Source organism: Monopterus albus, unplaced genomic scaffold (genome assembly GCF_001952655.1).
Source record: "Monopterus albus unplaced genomic scaffold, M_albus_1.0 scaffold36.1, whole genome shotgun sequence".
Classification (NCBI taxonomy): Eukaryota; Metazoa; Chordata; class Actinopteri; order Synbranchiformes; family Synbranchidae; genus Monopterus; species Monopterus albus.
This window is the reverse complement of record NW_018127916.1, coordinates 373,649-392,968: the sequence shown is the minus strand read 5'-3', so window position 1 is coordinate 392,968 and position 19,320 is coordinate 373,649. Positions and strand designations below refer to the sequence as shown.

General features: G+C 39.4%; 2 protein-coding genes across 15 annotated transcripts in view; one reads left to right on the top strand and one right to left on the bottom strand.

Annotated features, from left to right (window-relative positions):
* LOC109958951 (receptor-type tyrosine-protein phosphatase gamma-like) overlaps positions 1 to 13,814 on the top strand; it is a 111,126-nt gene extending 97,312 nt beyond the window's left edge. For both annotated transcript variants that reach the window (XM_020597947.1, XM_020597948.1), the window contains 16 exons: positions 789 to 880; positions 2,650 to 2,741; positions 3,798 to 3,894; positions 3,999 to 4,081; positions 4,518 to 4,652; positions 4,756 to 4,890; positions 5,305 to 5,477; positions 5,618 to 5,753; positions 7,030 to 7,176; positions 7,593 to 7,686; positions 8,191 to 8,267; positions 8,451 to 8,579; positions 8,699 to 8,845; positions 9,324 to 9,466; positions 10,287 to 10,422; positions 10,912 to 13,814. In XM_020597947.1, coding sequence (XP_020453603.1) covers positions 789 to 880; positions 2,650 to 2,741; positions 3,798 to 3,894; positions 3,999 to 4,081; positions 4,518 to 4,652; positions 4,756 to 4,890; positions 5,305 to 5,477; positions 5,618 to 5,753; positions 7,030 to 7,176; positions 7,593 to 7,686; positions 8,191 to 8,267; positions 8,451 to 8,579; positions 8,699 to 8,845; positions 9,324 to 9,466; positions 10,287 to 10,422; positions 10,912 to 11,058 — 1,963 coding nt within the window. In that variant the 3' untranslated portion in view covers positions 11,059 to 13,814. The remainder of the gene's footprint in view (positions 1 to 788; positions 881 to 2,649; positions 2,742 to 3,797; positions 3,895 to 3,998; positions 4,082 to 4,517; positions 4,653 to 4,755; positions 4,891 to 5,304; positions 5,478 to 5,617; positions 5,754 to 7,029; positions 7,177 to 7,592; positions 7,687 to 8,190; positions 8,268 to 8,450; positions 8,580 to 8,698; positions 8,846 to 9,323; positions 9,467 to 10,286; positions 10,423 to 10,911) is intronic.
* A 726-nt stretch (positions 13,815 to 14,540) lies between these two features.
* cadpsb (Ca2+-dependent activator protein for secretion b) overlaps positions 14,541 to 19,320 on the bottom strand; it is a 70,312-nt gene continuing 65,532 nt past the window's right edge. For 5 of the 13 annotated variants that reach the window (XM_020598152.1, XM_020598153.1, XM_020598156.1 and 2 more), the window contains 2 exons: positions 15,971 to 16,075; positions 14,543 to 15,883 (listed from right to left, as the gene is read on the bottom strand). In XM_020598152.1, the coding sequence (XP_020453808.1) occupies positions 15,707 to 15,883; positions 15,971 to 16,075 (282 nt within the window). In that variant the 3' untranslated portion in view covers positions 14,543 to 15,706. Of the gene's footprint in view, positions 15,884 to 15,970; positions 16,076 to 19,320 lie in introns of all 13 variants that reach the window. The other 8 variants (XM_020598159.1, XM_020598162.1, XM_020598155.1 and 5 more) reach the window with 4 other exon arrangements.

The following is a 19,320-nucleotide window of genomic DNA, read 5'->3' as shown; positions in this document are numbered from 1 at the left end:
GTTTTTCTTTCTTAATGTACTGTTTTACTTTTCATGTTAGAATCATTTGATATTTGTTGTCCTTATAATTGACAAATGACATCTTTAATCTAGAATGTAGCCTTATCCTTAAAGAACTGCATCCAAATATCCAAAATTAATCTTTTCACAAAGCCTGATTACCCCCAGATAAATAATTTGGGTTCTGTGAAAAAAATGACGGCTGCCTTCAAGCTATTAGCCCTCAACAAGATTTTTCAGTCAGTGAATGATGGACCTTGAACCATGTAAAGTCTGGAAAGAATTTTGGCTTTCTAGTAGTGCTGGATTTCAGAACTCTCACCTGAAACTTTCTGAGCCACTACTGCTGTTGGCAACAATGATGAGAATTTTCTCCAGAAAATGCACCTTTAAGTTGACTTTGTTAGCCTGAAAATCAAGCAGCACCTCTCTTGCTGTGTGTTGCCCTGAAGAGGGAGTCTGCGTTTGGATTAGTTGTCTTCAGTTTGAGTAAAGAACTAAATTTGGCACTGCGCTGTGTGACCTGTTCCCTGTAGTCAGCTCAGACTGTGTTTCCAGGAGCTACTCACTCTGTGTGCAGTCAGCTGTGTCCCAACTACTCTGGGGTCTTCATTAGCAGTTTTCTGCTGCTCCCGTGTCAATCTATTCAACATTTAGATGCAGATGTTGACAGAGCGGATCTGAGAGCAATGGGATAACGACTCCCTAATATACTTAACTGTGTCGTCGTCTGTGTTTGGTTTCACTGTGCTGCATCCCAATGCTCTGCTCTCTCTGTGTCCCTGTAGGAGATTTTTCCAGACAGCTCACTTCTATGTGGAGGAAAGCAACTCTCCACGGGTGGTGGCCAATGAGAATATTCCAGTCATCCCCATACCAGGTGAGTCAGAGTTTCTTCATGGCATTAGAATATTCATACTTGTAGTGTTCTGATATCCATAGTTTTATGTAAAATACTTTATTCACTGTTCACTGAATTTGTTTTCTAGACCAGTGATTCCCAGTTTGTGTTATGTGGTATGGTACTCGTGTACCCCAGGGGGTACCCTGCAGTTTCTTTGGCTTATGTGAACAGATTGTGGAGTAGCTTAAGAAATTTCAATTGGAATAAAAAAATACCCTCATATTAAGTCAGCTATAACATCAAAACACTAGTGTAAGAGTGTATGACAACTAGGTGGAAAACAAGCAAAAGAATTGGACCAATCAGTCCAAGAAATGGATAAGTGGCTCATGTAGCTACAAGTAACAGATAAATAGTAGATAATAGTTAAAATTGTTAGCTAAAAGTGAAACAGTCAAAATAGCTTAACGTGATGGATAAGTGCTGAAATGGTTAAAGTTCAGGTTTAGAATGTAAAGAGTCACTTTTTCTTTACAGTATGCTGTAGAAGGAAAAAATCTATTCAAATAGTATTATTTGACATTAAATGGCTTAGCAGTGAAAAATTACTAAGGAATCTTGATTTACTTTAAGTGATTAATGCCTGCTGATCTAGCACACAGCCACCAGTCCCCATTAACTGTTTTCAAATGGTTTTCTCTATTACTTTGACATCTGCATTTGCACAGTTTTTGTTCATTTGCATGTGAAATGACTCTGGGAGAAGCTCAGTAGGAGTTGTGTAACTAGCTTTACTTAGCTTTAATGTTGCAGGCAGCAGTGCAGTGGCAGCTAGTCGATAACAGACTTTACTTTCACAGTCGTTTAAAGCTCAGCGACATTTCAGGGCTGTGGCATCATAGTTAAAGAGCACAGCTGATGCCAGCATTGACTCCACATTCATTTGGCTTTTATTAGTTGTCTTTTTTCTCCTTCTTTTCTTTCTTCTTGTTTTTTTAGAAACTCTAATGATATTATGGCACATTCTGAATTATGGTCATGTTCTTTGCAGGTATTAATAAGCAAACTTTATTTACTGGAAAATGACAACTTGATATTTCTTTAGGTTCTCAGGAAAATTCAAGCTCACATGCAAACAAAGCTCTGTGTAGTTTTCTTTTGTGTCAAAAATGGGCCTAATCAGCCTTTGTTCAGTTCCATTTCCAGCTCCTAAAGCCACATTTCACCGTGAACCACTCAGACTGATACATCGCTTGACACTAATACAGGGGAAAAGACATTTTGATATATGAACAGATTAACAAACCAGGATTCACCTTTATGCTGCAACCACTGAGCCAAGTAGGAGCCCTAGAGGCCCCAGCTGCGAGGGTGTATTAGTTAAGGCACTGGCCAGCATCAGCGGCAAAGGCAGCTGGGTCCTCTACACTGTTGTCCCTGTGTGACGGTGACCAGCCTTATCAAAGATCCCTCATGTGTGATTTGTGGCTGATTTGGCTCAAATGAGACAGATGCTCCCTCCTATAAATGCTCAAAATAGTAATATTTAGCATTAGAGATAGATGATATTGTGTAAAACAATCTGTTCTCTTTTCTTTGTTGTTTTTTTCTTTTGTCTCTAGTAAAGACTCGAGTGACTGGCTCACTGTCAGCAAACCTTACATTTATGGCCTGTTTGCACGAAAAGTACTTTTTTGTATGGCCAGCATACTCTATGTGTACTATAGGTGCACACATATGCTGTATGTTCTGAGATTATATGAACCGCACACATGCTTATGGGCATTTCCGTGTTTCTCCTACAGACGACATGGAGGCCATCCCCGTCAAGCACTTTGTTAAACACATCATGGAACTCTATAAAAACAACCTACAAGGTTTCTCAGATGAGTTTGAGGTACGTCTTTGATGTCGCTTCAATTTATTGTTTTAATTGAAACGTGTCGACTATTAATTTGTTTGCCATGAAATGTGGTACTCCCTTTAACATTGGCATGATCTATACCTCAAGTTTAGTGCTAATTAGTAAATGTCAGCATGATAACATGCTACACTATGAAACAATACCTGCGTAGAATCAATATGTTACTGTAGCACTATCACTGGGCGTATGTTAGCATGCTGCTGTTAGCATTTAGTTCAAAGCCCTGCTGTCCCTAAATACAGCCTCTCCGTGCCACTGGCATGGCCACAGCCCATTGTGTTTTGGATGGAATACTAAGCCCAGTTTGTCGTCTTCTGTACACATGTTTATTGAAAATGGCTCTAGGTCTGAATAATGGTTGGAGATTCTTTAATGCATGTATTTGTGTGCAGGGTTGCTAATGTTGAACAGATGTTTGAGAAAAGGCAGGGAGAAAGATCAAAATAGACAGAGGTTAATTAAAGAAGGATCTGTCTGCTGGTTGAACAACTCTGTGTAACCAGGTGGAGGAATGAGGAGAAAGCCTTTCCCCTTGAGGATTCCTTTTAATTAGGGCCATCCAATATGAAGCTGGTGTGCATAATTTTCAAATGCACCACGATGAAGTTGTTGGAAATGATTATTGTATTTTAGGAGTGGGTGGCTACAGTATGGTGTAAGGAAGAAAAAGTAGGTGCCTGTACTACTGCAGGTTTGATCTCAAGCCCCAGTGGCAGTACACATCTGTTCTACTGAAGCATCCTCGACTGATAACGCTGAGCCCCTGTCAGAGGTTCGGCTTCACAGTTCATCCGGAGTTCTGAGCTCCTTATTCAGGGGGAAAGTTTGGAAAGGTTTTTTTTTTTCTTAAGACCAATAGTATTAGGAGAAAAAATCTGAGAAGTTTAACGTGTTATGCGATTTAAAAACATGTTGATTCAATGAAACACTAACAGATTAAATTGAACTTGCCTAGAAAGTAGGGGGTAATTCCAATACTTTCTCTCTTTGTTTAATGAAATCTATCTCTTTCTCTCCATCTCTCTGCAGGAGGTCCAGCGCTCGACAGCGGACCTGAAAATCACAGCGGAACATTCCAATCATCCTGACAATAAGCACAAAAACCGATACATCAACATTGTGGCCTGTGAGTCTGCTTTAAAATCCGATTGTGATGTCTGCTGCTGTCGAATCCAATAATGTTTTCATCCTTTTTAATAAATCAAACCAATATGTCTATGCCTCCCTCAGATGACCACAGCAGGGTGAAATTACGAGCACTGGCAGGGAAGGATGCCAAACATTCGGACTACATCAATGCCAACTATGTGGACGTGAGTTTTACAAACCTCTCAACTTGTCAAAATTATTCACAGTTTTAGTGTTTTGCAAATATCCTCCTTTGGTTTCCTTTTTGTGTGTGTTTGAAATGTTGTGAAATTCTCCTGCTTGGTGATGCCTTGAGTGAAACCAGTGTTTTGCGAAAGTAATTGGTGCTAAATGCTGTGCTGGCCAACTGCTTGTTTAAAATATCAGTTGAGGAATTAAAATTATAAAATCAACAGACAGCGCCTTAAAAATGCAGCATCTATTTCAAAAATATTGGCAAATGTATAAATATTTACAATTTCTGCCAGAAGGAGAGGATTTCATTACCTACTGATCTGTCAGTAAACCAGTCATATAAGCTCTATCAGGGATTGTGGGTAATGGATACAATATCGATCACATCTTACCAGTAAACAATACTGCAGCGGTCTCTTGTTTCAGGGATACAACCGGCCCCGAGCTTATATAGCTGCTCAGGGTCCTCTCAAGTCTACATTTGAGGACTTTTGGAGGATGGTGTGGGAGCAGAACACCGGAATCATCGTCATGATTACAAACCTGGTGGAAAAAGGCAGAGTAAGTTGACTTCACAAGCTGACGACATCAAGCAGAGACGACTGCAATGTGTGCGTTTCACACCCGATAAAATGTCATTCATTGTGTCTGTTGTGTCCTTTAGAGGAAATGTGACCAGTACTGGCCTACAGAGAACAGCGAGCAGTATGGAAACATCGTGGTGACGTTGAAAAGCACCAAAGTGCACGCCTGCTACACACTGCGCCATTTCCTTATAAGGAACACTAAAGTTAAAAAGGTAACAAAAAGTCAGGCACGTGCTGTTTTTTGTCACTGGGATTGGTTTTGTTTGAATGAGGTTTTTCTTTTTAAACGCTCGGCCCGCTCTTCAACACACGACCTTTTGTAGATGTGACTTTGATTTATTTATTTTTGTGTACTCTGAGAAATATCCAATTATGCCAACCTCAGTAATGGTACTATAATGTTTTGTTTTTAAGGTGCAGATATGTTGTGTTATTTTGTATATTGATCGTATTGTTTCTTTTACCAACTGTACATGGCGATTGAACAGCTAATCACAAAGCTGCGAGGCGCAACCCAGTTTAATTTAGTGATGTCGATCTCCACAAAGTAGTTACGTGGCTGATGCTTGGGCTCTGTGTACAGTAAATGTGTTCTCACCAGGGTCTCATCTGCTCTTATGCTTTAGGGTCAGAAGGGGAATCCAAAAGTGAAGCTAAATGAGCGCATTGTAGTCCAGTATCATTATACTCAGTGGCCTGACATGGGAGTACCAGAGTACACCCTTCCTGTGCTCACCTTCATCAACCGCTCATCAGCGGCTCGCACTGCAGACATGGGCCCCGTCCTGGTGCACTGCAGGTACAGCTCATTATTACCGAGCTCCCGGGCTAAACGAGTGTTACTTATGTGTATGAGATGCTTAGATTTGCTGACTTGGTTAACAGCTCCCTCTATGGGCCTGCCACTGTGCTCATAGCGCTTTGTGCTCTGCTCTTCAGTGCAGGGGTTGGGCGCACAGGCACATACATTGTCATTGACAGCATGCTGCAACAGATTAAGGACAAAAGCACAGTCAGCGTCCTGGATTTTCTCAAACATATCCGCACACAACGCAACTACCTAGTCCAGACTGAGGTAAGAAGCCCTGAATTATCACTTAGATAAGTGAAAAATTAAAGGAAGAACCAATAAAGTGCCACCACGTGTCACCAGAACAGCTCCAGTGCACCTTGCCATTGATTCTATAAGTCTCTGAACTCTACTGGAGGGATGAACACCATTTACACCATAGTCCCTCATGTGGTGTTTTGATGATGATGATGATGGTGGTGTTGGAGACACTACACGTCCGTCCAAAATCTCCCATAGATGTTCAACTGGGTTGAGATCTGGTGACTGTGAAGGCCATGGTATCTGATCCACATCATTTTCCTATTCATCAAACCGTTCAGTGACTTGTCCTATTGATGGGGGCACTGTCGTCCTGGAAGAGACCACTCATTTATTATTTTTTCCTTTAATTTGTCACCTGTCTGTATGGACTGTCTGGATCCCTTGTCTTATAAAAAGGTCATCTGAGATTGAAGAGGGATAGGAAGTTATGAGAGTGATTCAGTTTCATACTCTCAGCTCAAGTAAAGGTCACGCTTGGTGCTGTTTCATGGCAACACACCGTACAAACACAATACTGATGACTGTAACACCAAAGTTAGTCCACACTTGCTGTCCTCAGGCTACAGTTCCACTGTATAGATTTGGTTTTACAACCGATGGAGGACTGAGATTATTTCTGTGTCCTCCGTGTCTTATATTCTTGTAAATGCCCAGGCCTGTCCATAGACACTTTATGGAAGTGTGATGTTGTGTATTTTGGGCTCTTTTTAGGTTTTCCCTCTGTACTTGTATCAACAAAACAATGTGTAATAACTTTCTACAAATCTGTCTAGCACCCGCCTGTACGGCTGAAATGTTCCAGTACAGCTTAAACATATGCTCACCGGCCACTTTATTAGGTACACCTGTATAACACTTGTGCCTTAACATCTGTGTTTATGAAGCCCAACATGTTTGTTTTTGGTGAAGTTGTGCTTACTACTGAGGTCGGTGTTAAAGGCGGCGTTGTACTGGACTACATTACTAAGAGTATTTCTACACTACAGTATTTCTGTGACTGGCTGTGGCTTCCATATCAATAAATTACAAACCAATCACATAACTGCTGAAATTAAATAAAAATGATCAAACCTGGATGAAATAAAATGTTATAGTAATAAGCTGAGCATGTATTGATTATTGCACAGTTTCATGGTTGTAATGTCTGCATCATATTTGTTCATATGATTATTTTCTTTTACTTCTATTACTGTAATTGTGAACACTTTGGCTTTCTACACCCTCGGTTTGCTCACAGGAGCAGTATGTTTTCATCCACGATGCTCTGATGGAGGCCATCCTGAGCAGAGAGACGGAGGTGCCTTCCTGGCAGCTGCACAGCTACGTCAACAGCATCCTCACGCCCAACTCGACAGGCCGCACGCGCCTGGAGAAGCAGTTCAGGGTGAGTAAACCTTCTGTTCTAACTGGTCCAGTTCGACCAGGCGTCACAGTCTGCAGTGGCGACGCCAGCTGAGATCCGGGCTGTCTGTGGATCAGAAGCTTGTTAGAAACGTGTGGCTTCCCAGTTCCAGACGGGAATAGACTCTCTCCGAAGCTGGCTTTAATAAAGCCGTGTCTGTCACCCCTGCCGCCTTATGCAAAGCTCGATGGATGTTTCATCAGGCTCCTGCTCTTTCAACATCAGGAGAGACAAACTAATTACTCCCACTTCCTCCTGAGCTTCACACACTCATTATTAATATGAAAGACTTGCTGTGAATCATGGGTTTTAAATAACAGTATCTTATTTTTCATGTTTGATTTATCAGACTTTCAGCAGTCTGATTGTCTGGTGGTTTTTTCCTTCTCTCTCACCAGCTGCTGTCACAGTGTAACACGCGCTTTGTGGAGTGTTTCAGCGCCCACAAAGACTGCAACAAGGAGAAGAACCGGAATTCCTCAGTGGTTCCATGTGAGTATCCTGTCGACTTGACCACACTTGTAGCTGAGAAGAAAGGTCATGTATAGGGTTAGGGTTACCTGCCTCAGTTTGCATTTAGGGCCGTAAGTGGGGTGTTTATAGGAACAGGTGACATAGAAAATAATAGGGCGCCTGTCTCAGTAATAATGTTATATTTTAGAAGCTAAAATTGCATTAAAAACATTTTGATTACTTTTTTATTAAAGAAAATGTGAATTAGAATCAGGACGTTTTTTATTCTACATTTTAATAATTTACTAACTGAAAATTTGTAAAGACTATCTATATTCCAAAATTAGAAATGGTTTCCATAATCCTATAAGTTAATCTTTGTATGTGTTCCTGGCACCCCGACAGGGGAAAAGGAGGTACTTGTTGCCATAGTAACAGTGAGGACCTGTAATGAGTGTGTGTATTATCAGCCAGTGTAATATTATGGAGGCCTGGGTTGTGATTTAAAGTGTTTTTCCCCCATCTCTCTCTGCCTCTTTACAGCGGAGAGAGCGAGGGTCGGACTCACCACTCTGCCTGGAATGAAAGGAACAGATTACATTAATGCATCCTACATAATGGTACGGTGTGATAAATTGAGTCTGGATTCTTGATCCGTGGTCACTGTGTTTTTTTTTGAATACGTTTATTGACAGGTTTGACAGTTTTTTTTTATGATAATTTCTTGGGAAATGATCAGTTGTCTGCCAGGTCTCACAGTGATTGCTAGGAGCTTTCAAAACGGCTCACCTCTGTCACCACAGGGCTACTACAGGAGTAATGAGTTCATCATTACCCAGCATCCTTTGCCCCACACCACCACAGATTTTTGGAGGATGATTTGGGACCATAATGCTCAAATTATTGTCATGTTGCCTGACAACCAGGGGCTGGTAAGTAACAGCGAAACACACGTTCTTTTCTAAAATCCTGTCTCTCTGTTTAATGTGTTCTTCTTCTCTGGTGTCTAACAAACCTACACATTCACCCCCATGTCTTTGTTTCTGTGCAGGCTGAGGATGAATTTGTTTACTGGCCGAGTCGAGAAGAGGCCATGAACTGCATCGCCTTCACTGTCACACTCATCAGTAAGGACAGACTGTGCCTCTCCAACGAGGAGCAGATCATCATCCACGACTTCATCTTAGAGGCCACACAGGTTCCTGCTCCCCTGCCTCGTCACATGTACCACACTGAGGGGGATATGTACTAAATCTGTCACAAATTACAATCAGGTGTGCAAAATGCTGTGGCGCTGCAATTTTTCAGTTGAGCGGCATATTTACCAACACTGAAGTTGTAAATGAGCACAGCCACAACTGTGTTAATTTGAATACACGGCCGATTAAAAAGACCCGGTGCCTGCACTGCCTGCTTTTCTTTCTTTTCTCTACCGCACAGCAGTATTGCAGCTCCAATTAGTAAATATGAACATGCAGTTTCACTGTTTGGTGCCAGTAAATCAGCCACAAAGCCTTAGTAAATATCCCCCTTAGTGCTTGGTTATTCTAACTCAAAGCATCATAAGTCAGCAGTTCTTGACCGTTCTTGGTGTTTGATTACTGTGATGTGTACACTCCCAAATAAGCATCACATTATTAACATCATGCCGTGTACACTTCTCCTGTCTGTGACAGGACGACTATGTTCTGGAGGTGCGACATTTTCAGTGCCCTAAATGGCCCAACCCTGACACTCCCCTCAGCAGCACCTTTGAGCTCATCAATGTTATCAAGGAGGAGGCCATGACTCGAGATGGCCCCACCATCGTGCACGATGAGTATGTTTGCCTTTAATTCTATGTTGCCTTCTGTCAACACAGACTACTTGCAAGGAAAATGCACAACAAGGGGTTTTTTGTCTTATTCTCCTGAGATCCAGTCATAAATTAGTCCGGGATATTTTAAATGTGCTTCACAAAGACCAAAGGCTGCATCTGGATAGTAAATGTAAAAGAATACTGCTTTTGATTTGTCCTCGCTGAATTGGAGCGTTTGTACTGCTAGGGTGTAAAACAAGCCACTAAATGTTGAGTGCTTTCCACGGACTGGCTTTCCAAAGTGCTTCCGTGTATCCCTGAGAATCTACGGGCGACTACCTGCATAAACAAAACAGCACTCTAAAGTCTCTTAGTAACCAGGCAACCGTAACAGCTTCCACAGTTGTTCCCAGCTGATGCGTTTCCTACAGCCATCTGTGCCTACCACACCTCAGCCGCTACAGTGAAAACATCAGCTCGATGAATAGATTTCATCATGGAAGGTCATGACAATCAATCAAACTTCTGTCGATTAAGGCACCATCTCAAGTTGGAGCCACTCTCACTCTACTCATTTATACTGGGCGCTTTTTATTTAATCACATCAACATCTGTATAGAGAGAGCTGCTTATATTTTATGTTGTAATCTTCAGTTTACTGTTCAGTCTCGTATTTATGATTTTGCTGTACAGTATCTGCAGAGTACAAACTAACTGGTCTGCAATTAGTGCAGAATGAAGGAGGTGCTTTCAAACTCGGTTCACGTGTGGTGTAAATGTGGTTTGATCAAACATTAACAGGGTCAGACATTTGTTGACCTGAGCTGATTTTCCCTATCAGGTATGGCGCGGTGTCAGCAGGGATGTTCTGTGCCCTCACAACGCTGTCCCAGCAGCTGGAGAACGAGGGCGTCGTCGACATCTATCAGGTGGCTAAGATGATCAATGTCATGAGGCCGGGAGTCTTCACTGATATAGTAAGTTTATGTAAATGACAAATAGCAGGGATTTGGGATCAACATTCTAACAATCAGCAGTAATCGAGGAAGCACTGATCAATAATTTTATATGACCAAAACTAAAAATGCTGACCGGTGAATAATGTTAACACTGCTTTATACGTCAAGTGAGAAACATTTAAAGCGGCAGCAAATCATTTTAGGCACCAAGAGGCAGACAAAAAGGAAAAAGAACAAGCCGCATAACCACATTATCAATATTGGTATCCACTGGTGGATCCATACAGTAAACGTGCTGCCATAAAACCAAAATAATAAGCCAAAATCCCCACAGAGAGTTGGCTGCTTCCTGTTTTGTGCTTTGTATTACAAGACGACCCCTTTTACTTTAGATTCAGTGTAAATATGAGAAATATTGGGAAATGCATGAATTTCATAATCTTTCCTACTGTAGGTTTAAAGTGTGTCATCTTCAGGTGTTAACTAGTTGTGTGTTTGTGTGCACAGGAGCAGTACCAGTACCTTTACAAAGCCATGCTCAGCCTGGTCAGTAACAGAGAGTGTGCCCTGAGCCCCATGCACACGGACACTAACGGGGCGGTGGTGATTGCAGACGAGTCGGACCCTGCAGAGAGCATGGAGTCGCTCGTCTGAGGACCTTGTTACAGGCACTTACTTTGTAAAATTCCACGAACCTTTCTGAGGCCTTTTTTGCCAGACTATTGATTAAATGAATAACCTTATTACTTTTTATACTGATAAAACGTTTTTGATATTTATGTTTTTGTCCTTTATTTTTTGTCTTAAATGTTACCCTGCTGAGCGTTTGCACCAGTTTAAGTTGACATGAGGAAAAAGCAGCTCTGTCCAGTTTGCACTATACTATCAGTGTTACTGCCTAAATCCAGCGAGTTAAATCCTGGCTGTCTGACAAAACTGGGATCTTTGGACCGCAGTGAAACCAACCCGAGGCATGAAGGCCAGGATGAATTAAAGCGATCTTCTTCAAATAAGTGTCTCAAAACTAAGCATCACAGCATAACCCAGCAAGCATTATGTCACTGTCACCTCGACCAAACTGTTTTGAGGCTCCGCTCCACATGCGTGAAGCTTTTTATCACACGTGAAGAGACTTTTACCTGCCTAATACTCATATAATGTCCAAATATCTCATTGCTGTCTTGTATAATGTACTTATGGCTTATTTTGTTAAAGTGTGTTGCAACATCTAATGTGAACATTTATTGCTTTTTACAGGGATTTATATTATATAGTTTTGTTATATATCTATATATATGTATCTTAATAGCCAGCCTATGTATTTTTTTTAATAAGTTTGCGCGTTTGTCCACTGGCCTTGGTGTAGATGTAGAGTCATATTTTTGGAGATTTGTAGGTCAAGAATTGCCTACACAGCTCCATGTGTTTTAGTTTCCTGTATTTTTTTTCCCCAGCTTCTCTAACTTCAACTTGTCTAACTGCAGCTGGCAGCTCAGCTGTTGGAACACGTAACAGGTATCTGTATTGACAAAGTGCAGTGCCTACAGAAAGAATTGACCTTACACAGCTTTTCATGTTTTGTTCTGAATCACAGTGGATGTAATTAGGAGTTATGCTCAAGCCGATTAATAGAAGAAAACAAATGTCTATAAATTAAGTACAAATATAAAAGCCAAGATGATTGCACAAGTTTTACCCACTTAAAGACAATATTTAACTAGAAGCTAGAAATTATATTTGTCCTGAAGGAGCACAGCTTCTTGCAGTTGTTTCACAGATTGCAGCAGTGGATCCTCCAGGATTTCTTTGCATTTTACTCTTTAGCTTAACAAGGTGGGCATGGTTTGTTTCTTATGTGAAGACTTTGGTTGCTGTTTCTGCTGCATTTCCATAAAGCTGCATCTAGTCAAACATCAATGCAAAGCCATACCAGGTGCCTTGGAAATGTCCCCAACTTCTCTTCCTGATTGGTACTAATCAGAAAACTTGCCACCTATTTGTTGGAATACTCATTTGTCTTCATAATGTAGTTTTTGCCAGGGAACTGATTAAGTAACACTTAGATGTTGGTATATTTAACCTACAGTGAATCCACTTGTCACACCGTCATTACACAGGTCTCCACTAGCCACCTTGTAAAAGAGTTAGTGTCACAGGTGACGATTTGATCTAAAAGTAAAAGGATGTGCTTAGTTTATGTCTAGAGAAATTAGTTTTAACTTTGACAAGTCTTTTGATCACTGGCAAAAAAGTCCTAATTTCAGACACTGTGATTCAAAATTGCTACATAATAAAATATGACAAGTCCAAATAGGGCGACTTCTTTTTATAGGCAGTATTTTCTTTTTGGGGAGTTGATGCTTTATACATAACCAAAGATGTGGTTCCAGTTTGCAACATGTAAGTGATACTTGTCCTGAGATCTATTTAATCAACTAGAATTTAAAATCTAAATTGTTAAACCTTGCAGTGAAGATTTCCACTGTCAAATGTATGAATTTAACCCGAGTTAAGCATGTTTCTGTTCTAGCCTCAGGAACTCACCTTACAGTAGAAAATCGGACTACATGACACGTTCCTCACATTTGACAATACGATCAAATATCGGACTGTAAAATGTGTTTTATTTAGGGTAATATTCTGCCTCCGCAATATTTTGTGGATATTAATTATAAGCCCTTTTCAACCCAGTGCATCCTTCTCTGTTGATTTGGTTCTTGTGTATCTTTATAGTGTTTATTCTGTTAAAAATGGATAACCCCACTTACCCCACTTCTCTGCCACAGGGGAGTTTGCAAAGTCTAGTGAAAACTCTCCAACATTTGGAGAAAAGTCCAGGTTGCTGATCATTTAGCTTGGCAACAAAACGTTCCTTTGCAACCGCTGTTTGTTTTTGTTTTTTTTAAACCTATGAATGCCAGCGTCCTGTTTGATATTTATGCTCATGTAAAACTAGTGCTGCTGCTGCTGCTGCTGCACACATTTACTTCAGAAACAAATGACTTTAATTGTAACCTTTGTGATCACAGAAGTTTATATTTTCATACAAACATGATTTGTGTAGTGGCCCTGTTGCAATATGTACAAGACCACTACACAAACTGTCCGGTTCTAAATCCACACCATCGCAATCATACCTGCACCCCACCCCCACCCTCCATGCTGGTATGTAGACCACGTTTTGGTCCAGGGATCCAGTATGTTAGCCTCAGTGTATTTCAGCCAGGGTGGTAGTTAAGTCTGTTTTGTAACTTAAAATAAATGATCAACAGGTTTTGTCCATCATATGTTTATATGATGGTATCATATTCCTATGATGCTGTTATATACCATATTATAGTGTAATAGTGTTATTTAATAGGTAAATTGTATTGCCATACATTGAATAAAGTCTGTGTTTGGGTGCGCCATCATTGTATTGCATGAAACCACTAATGAAACGGTTTTGACTGAAGCCAACTTGTGCATCCTGTCGCCCCCTGCTGGCAGCAAACAGCAGTGCTGGAGGAAGTATACTTAAAGTAGCAGTACCTTACAGTAAAAGAAAAACTCTAGGTGTTACAGTTCTGTGTATACATATCAGCAACGAAATGCACTTCAAAGTATCATTAGTAAAAGTGGCAGTATAATGCAGAATGTCATATTATTACAGTGGCACTGACATGTAAGCAACATTATGTTGTAGCTTGTCATAGTGACACTCATTTTAATTAAACTCATGGTAACTTAATCCATCGGTCTTAATTTATAAACTGATCTTAGTCATCGTATGTAAAATGTGGCTACATGTACTCAAGTCCTGTCCTAAAGTAGCCTACAATAAGTACGATTTTTAGTGTTTGTATTTGAGTATTTCCACTTTTGTCTATGCCATTCTTCACTACATTTCTGAGGCAGATATTTGCTCAACTGCGTTTAACTCATTACCTTTTAGAATCTGATAATTATTCCACGCAAACTACCCAGCGGTTTGTACAGTAATTCAAATTATGAGAATATAAGGCAGTAAAAGTGATGTGCACAATAATGCATCCTTCCTTTAAAAAGGAAAATGACTTAAAAAAGGATGATTCTCAGGCAATGTTTGGGGTTTTGGAAAGCGTTATTTTAGATTACCTTTAATTGTGTTTCTGGACATATCGTCTGGGATTTGTAAATCACACTGAATAAAGATGTGTACAAAGAGTTTATGTACAGTTCAGTGTGTTTATAAATCTCAGGTGGACACGCAGCTAGTAAACGTACCAGAGGATGCACATGTACAATAATTTTTATTTCGAGGCCACAGCTCTTGCATATTACAACTGTTAGCTTTCATAAGGCAAAAGCAAAAATGAATCGACCAGCTACTTCACACAGAAAACAAAGCGTTTGGGGAGAGTGGGAACCCACAGGCATGCAGCGATGGCTCAGAATGCAATGTACAGCATTTTATATTTATATATATATTTATATCATATATACAAAACAAGACCCAAACAAATGCCAGACATCTCATTCTACACAGTTACAGAACAAAGACAGACCAACTTTTTTTTTTAATAAAAAAATTTTTTTGCTCTTTTCTCTGTAAAAGTGCAACTCAATTAAAATAGAACCTGTTTCAAGGTCTTTTTAATGTTGAAATAAAAATAGAATCTCCCAAGTTATCAAAATGGAGCTATGAGAATATTGCATCTCTAGAATACCCACTCATTGTCTAATTAGGAATTGAGATGAGACCACATAGTATCGACATATGATAAAAATGCGGGTACAGACTTACTGTTAACGCCATAACAGTGAGTAGACAACAGTTTATCTGTAACAGCCGTAAACAAAGGTTTATTTTCAGTTTGAAGCAGTTGGCATTCACTTAAAAACAGACGAGACAAAGAAAAGGGTCCACACACTCATCATCACGACAATGTACCATTAATGAATGTAGATTACGACAAAGAAGCGCCATATAGGTTTGCATTGGACAGGGACACACCTATTTATCTCACTCAACATCGTCAAACAAATGGTTTTCCATATTGCTTAGTAACACAGAAATGAATTTAGAAATGAATGAAACAAAGGTAGGTGCTATCTTTATCATGACACAGCTAAACTGCCAATCATGGTTATTTTTTTAACATTATTTAAATTTTCCTCAGTATATCTTCTATTTTATAGTTAATAGTTCCTTCATAGGCATTTCGAGCTGACAAAGAGGTCCTAGAGTGGCTATCTGAGTTGGTACATGCATGGTAACCAGGCTTAAGTCAAAACTGTGAAAGGGGATTTGGGGGTACGGGCCGGAGTGTCTGCACGAGCCCTAGTCGTCGTCTTCATCTTCCTCATCGCTGTCCTTCATGGAGATGCCCTGCATGCCTCCTTCCCTCACTGAGGCAGTGGCCTCTTCCACGGTCAGCCTGTTGCGCACCGTTTCGTACATCTTGCTGTTCAGGGTGGAGTCCAGGACACCCTGCAGGCGGAAGTCCCGATACTTTTTCTAAAGGAGGACCAAGAGACATCAGCACAGCGTCAACCCAGTGGCTTCTGGGTGTTTTATCAGTCTGCCAGATGTTTTCTGTCTTACTTTTGTAATCCTGATGAGGATCTTGAGCTGGTACACGTGGAGCTGCTGATCCATGCGTTCAGTCAGCCAAGTCCCCAGCAGGTTCATGGTGGCAGTGTACCATTGCTGAAACATAGACACAACACTCTCCAGCAAAACACACACTCACACACATACACAAGACATCATAACAAAACGCTACAGCTTAAGACACAAGAGCTACAGCTAAACATGCATAGTGTAGAAATAAATGAAGATTGTGTCTCCATGAGGCTACATTTCATTCCACCCATGTTTAACCTACTGTAAAAACACCAGTTGGTAACGATTAATATCAAGTCTCGACATTAAGTAATTAATAGAGTATTAGGGCCACTGAAAAATAAATTTTAAAAAAACCTGGAGTTCTGCTTTTAAAGTCAAAACTTAATTTATTATTTTCTTTTTTTACAGTGGCCCATAATCCTCTCTTTTTACTAATAATCTGAGAATTCAGCCTTTTTAAAAAGTCAGAATTTTGAAATTAATATCAGAACTTTTTTGCAGTGGCCCCGAATCCTGTTTCCTAATTACTACTAATCTCAGAATTCTGACTTTAACATGATTTTCAAATTTAAAGTTTAAAGTCAAAATTCTGATATTAAAATCAGAACTGTAATTAAAGTTGATAATTACTAATCTGATTTTTTTTATTCTAAAAATTTAAATCAGAACTAATTTTTTAAAGTTGCCCCCGATCCTCTTCTGTAACACCTACTAATTGTAAAGATGGCTTTTACAAAAAGTCCAATTCTAAAGACAGAATTCTGAGATTAAAATCAGAAGTCACATTTTTTACAGTGGTCTGTAATCCTGTTCCATATTTACTACTAATCCCAGAATTCCAACAGTTTTATAAATCATCTTTAAAGTCAGAGTTCTGATTTTTTTTTTCCTGAATTCTAAAATTAAAATCAGAACTCAAACTTTTTAATGGCCCCTAATTGTCTTTCATAATTACTAATAATCTAAGAACTCTGACTTTAAATATTACATTTAAACAAGACAATTTGGAGTTTTAAAGACAGAATTCTGAAATTGATATCACAATTCTGATTTTAAAGTTAGGACTTTTTCCTTTTTTTTTTTTTTTTTTTTTTTTTTTTTTTTTTTTTATACAGTGGCCCATAATCACCTTTTCATAATTACTACTAATCTCAGAATTTTGACAAGTCAGCTTTAAAGTCAGAATTCTGAGAATAAAGTCAGAACAAACATTTTTTCAGTGGTCCTAATCTTCCTCCATAATTAATGCAAGTATGAATTTGTGTTCAAAATAAATTTCATTTGTTAAAACTGTTTCTTCCTCATGCATTTTAGATTTTAAAACTATGTAACTTTCACCACTAGGATCACTTTTTCACTTTTTAAAGCGCCTGAAAACCTAGATTCAAATAATAGCATTTCTTAATACCATTAAATATATATGATTGACTAAGCCACAATCAAAGTTAAAAGTGCCCCAAACCTTATTTTAATTATTCTTTAGGTCTTATTTAGAGTGTAACACTCAAAGCTTAGAACTGTGGCTTGATCTGATTGGGTTTTAGTACTGTCAAACTACCTGAATCAAATGTTAAATCCATATGCAAGTTCACCTTTTCCCTTCTCAATCATGTCCCCTTAAGACCAGATGGACAGAAATCACTTCATGAGAAATAACCAAAACTGTTCTCGTCAGAAATTCGTTTGTTGAATAAAGTTTGCCATTTCTGGAGTTAATCACTTTCTTGCCAAGAGTTAGATTGGATGACTGACATAACTCAGTTAACTTATCTTAGCATGAAGACTGGAAACAGCCCAACTCTTCAGTTTTTGTACAGAATCAAACTTTAGTATTTTACTTTTCTGCTACTTTACTATATTTCAGATGGAAACACTGTACTATAGTTTTTACTCAACATACTTTACCTTCATTAGTAATACTTAAGTAAAACTGTGAATGCAGGACTTTGTAATGAACTACATTTGGAGTGGACTATTAATATTTTAAAAGACGTCTTCCACCACAATAAACAAGTTAATGAGAATGTTATCAATCGTCTTCACAAGCTCTCAGCAAGAAACTGAATCAGCGTCTTTGCCAAAATGCTCAACTGCTCTTAATGTAATACCGCATCACTCGTGTTAAGATGCCGATCGAGAAAACAGGTTTTCAGGGCTTTTAATATATTAAAACAGAAGCTTGTTTACCTGTAATGTATTTCTTACTAAGATTTTTAAGAATTAAACATGAAAACTGGTCAAATCACAATTTGTACCGTTGAGACAAATCTAATTAAATCCCAACTAAAAACTAAATCAATTTGTGCCTTACTCTGTTCCAGTAAACGATCCCACACAGACAACACACACAGTTTAAAGCCACACACACAAACTGCATTTACAGCACAGTGAAAAGCTGAAAAGAGGCATTTTAGAGAAATTTACTCAGAGCACTATTGCTACTTGAAGAAAATTTCAAAAAAAATAGAGAAGTCAAAAGGCACTGATAGAATTATCTGTCGTGAACCATAAATATACTCTGAAATAGTACAAGAAAAATTCTGCGAGTCAATATTTTGTTGAAGCTGCATGTTCCATCTGCTTCCGAAAGCTATTATTTTTTGCCGTTATTAATCATTTATTCCAGTAGAAAGTCGAGCTGTGTTTAAACTACCATGCACTGAAGATAGAATACTACAGGGACTTGAAATTATAGTTTTGACACAAGTTCAGTAGCAAAAGAAAAACAGAATGAGAGTGAGTAAATGGTTAGCAGGCAGGGAGCAGCAGTGCTATTTTCTTGTACCTTTTCTCTACTTTTGTCTTGGGTGGTAGTTTCCCAGACTCCCAGGAGTTTAAAGTTACAAGAGAACAGCACCCAAGTCTAATAGAAACATTTGTCATACCTCCAATATCAAGAAGTCAACTTTAAACATGTGAGTAGGCAGGAGCACAAGGCAGGTTTATGAGGCCCGAATTGGAGCTGTGAGGATTTAATTTGTTTAGTTGTTGAGGTTTAGGTTTTAGCTTTATTTGGATCATGATTGGGCGAATGGTTGAAAGGTTTTAGGACTCGAGGCCGGATATGCAGATGCCTGTCCACTTCACAGTCGAGTTGAGCGTGCAGTGCATGCAGACCTCGCAGGTGAGTGAGTGGCAGAGTATGTGCTAAGGAAGACTGCTCTTTGTGCAAATGAGGCAGATCTCTGTGGAGGAGGGTCATGCTAGAAGATGTACACAGGAAGATTATTTGACTCTAAAATCATGCCAACCAACATAATGTGATAAAACAACGCAACGCAACATTAGAGATAAGTGCCACTTTTTGAGGAGAGGAGGCAGCAGGA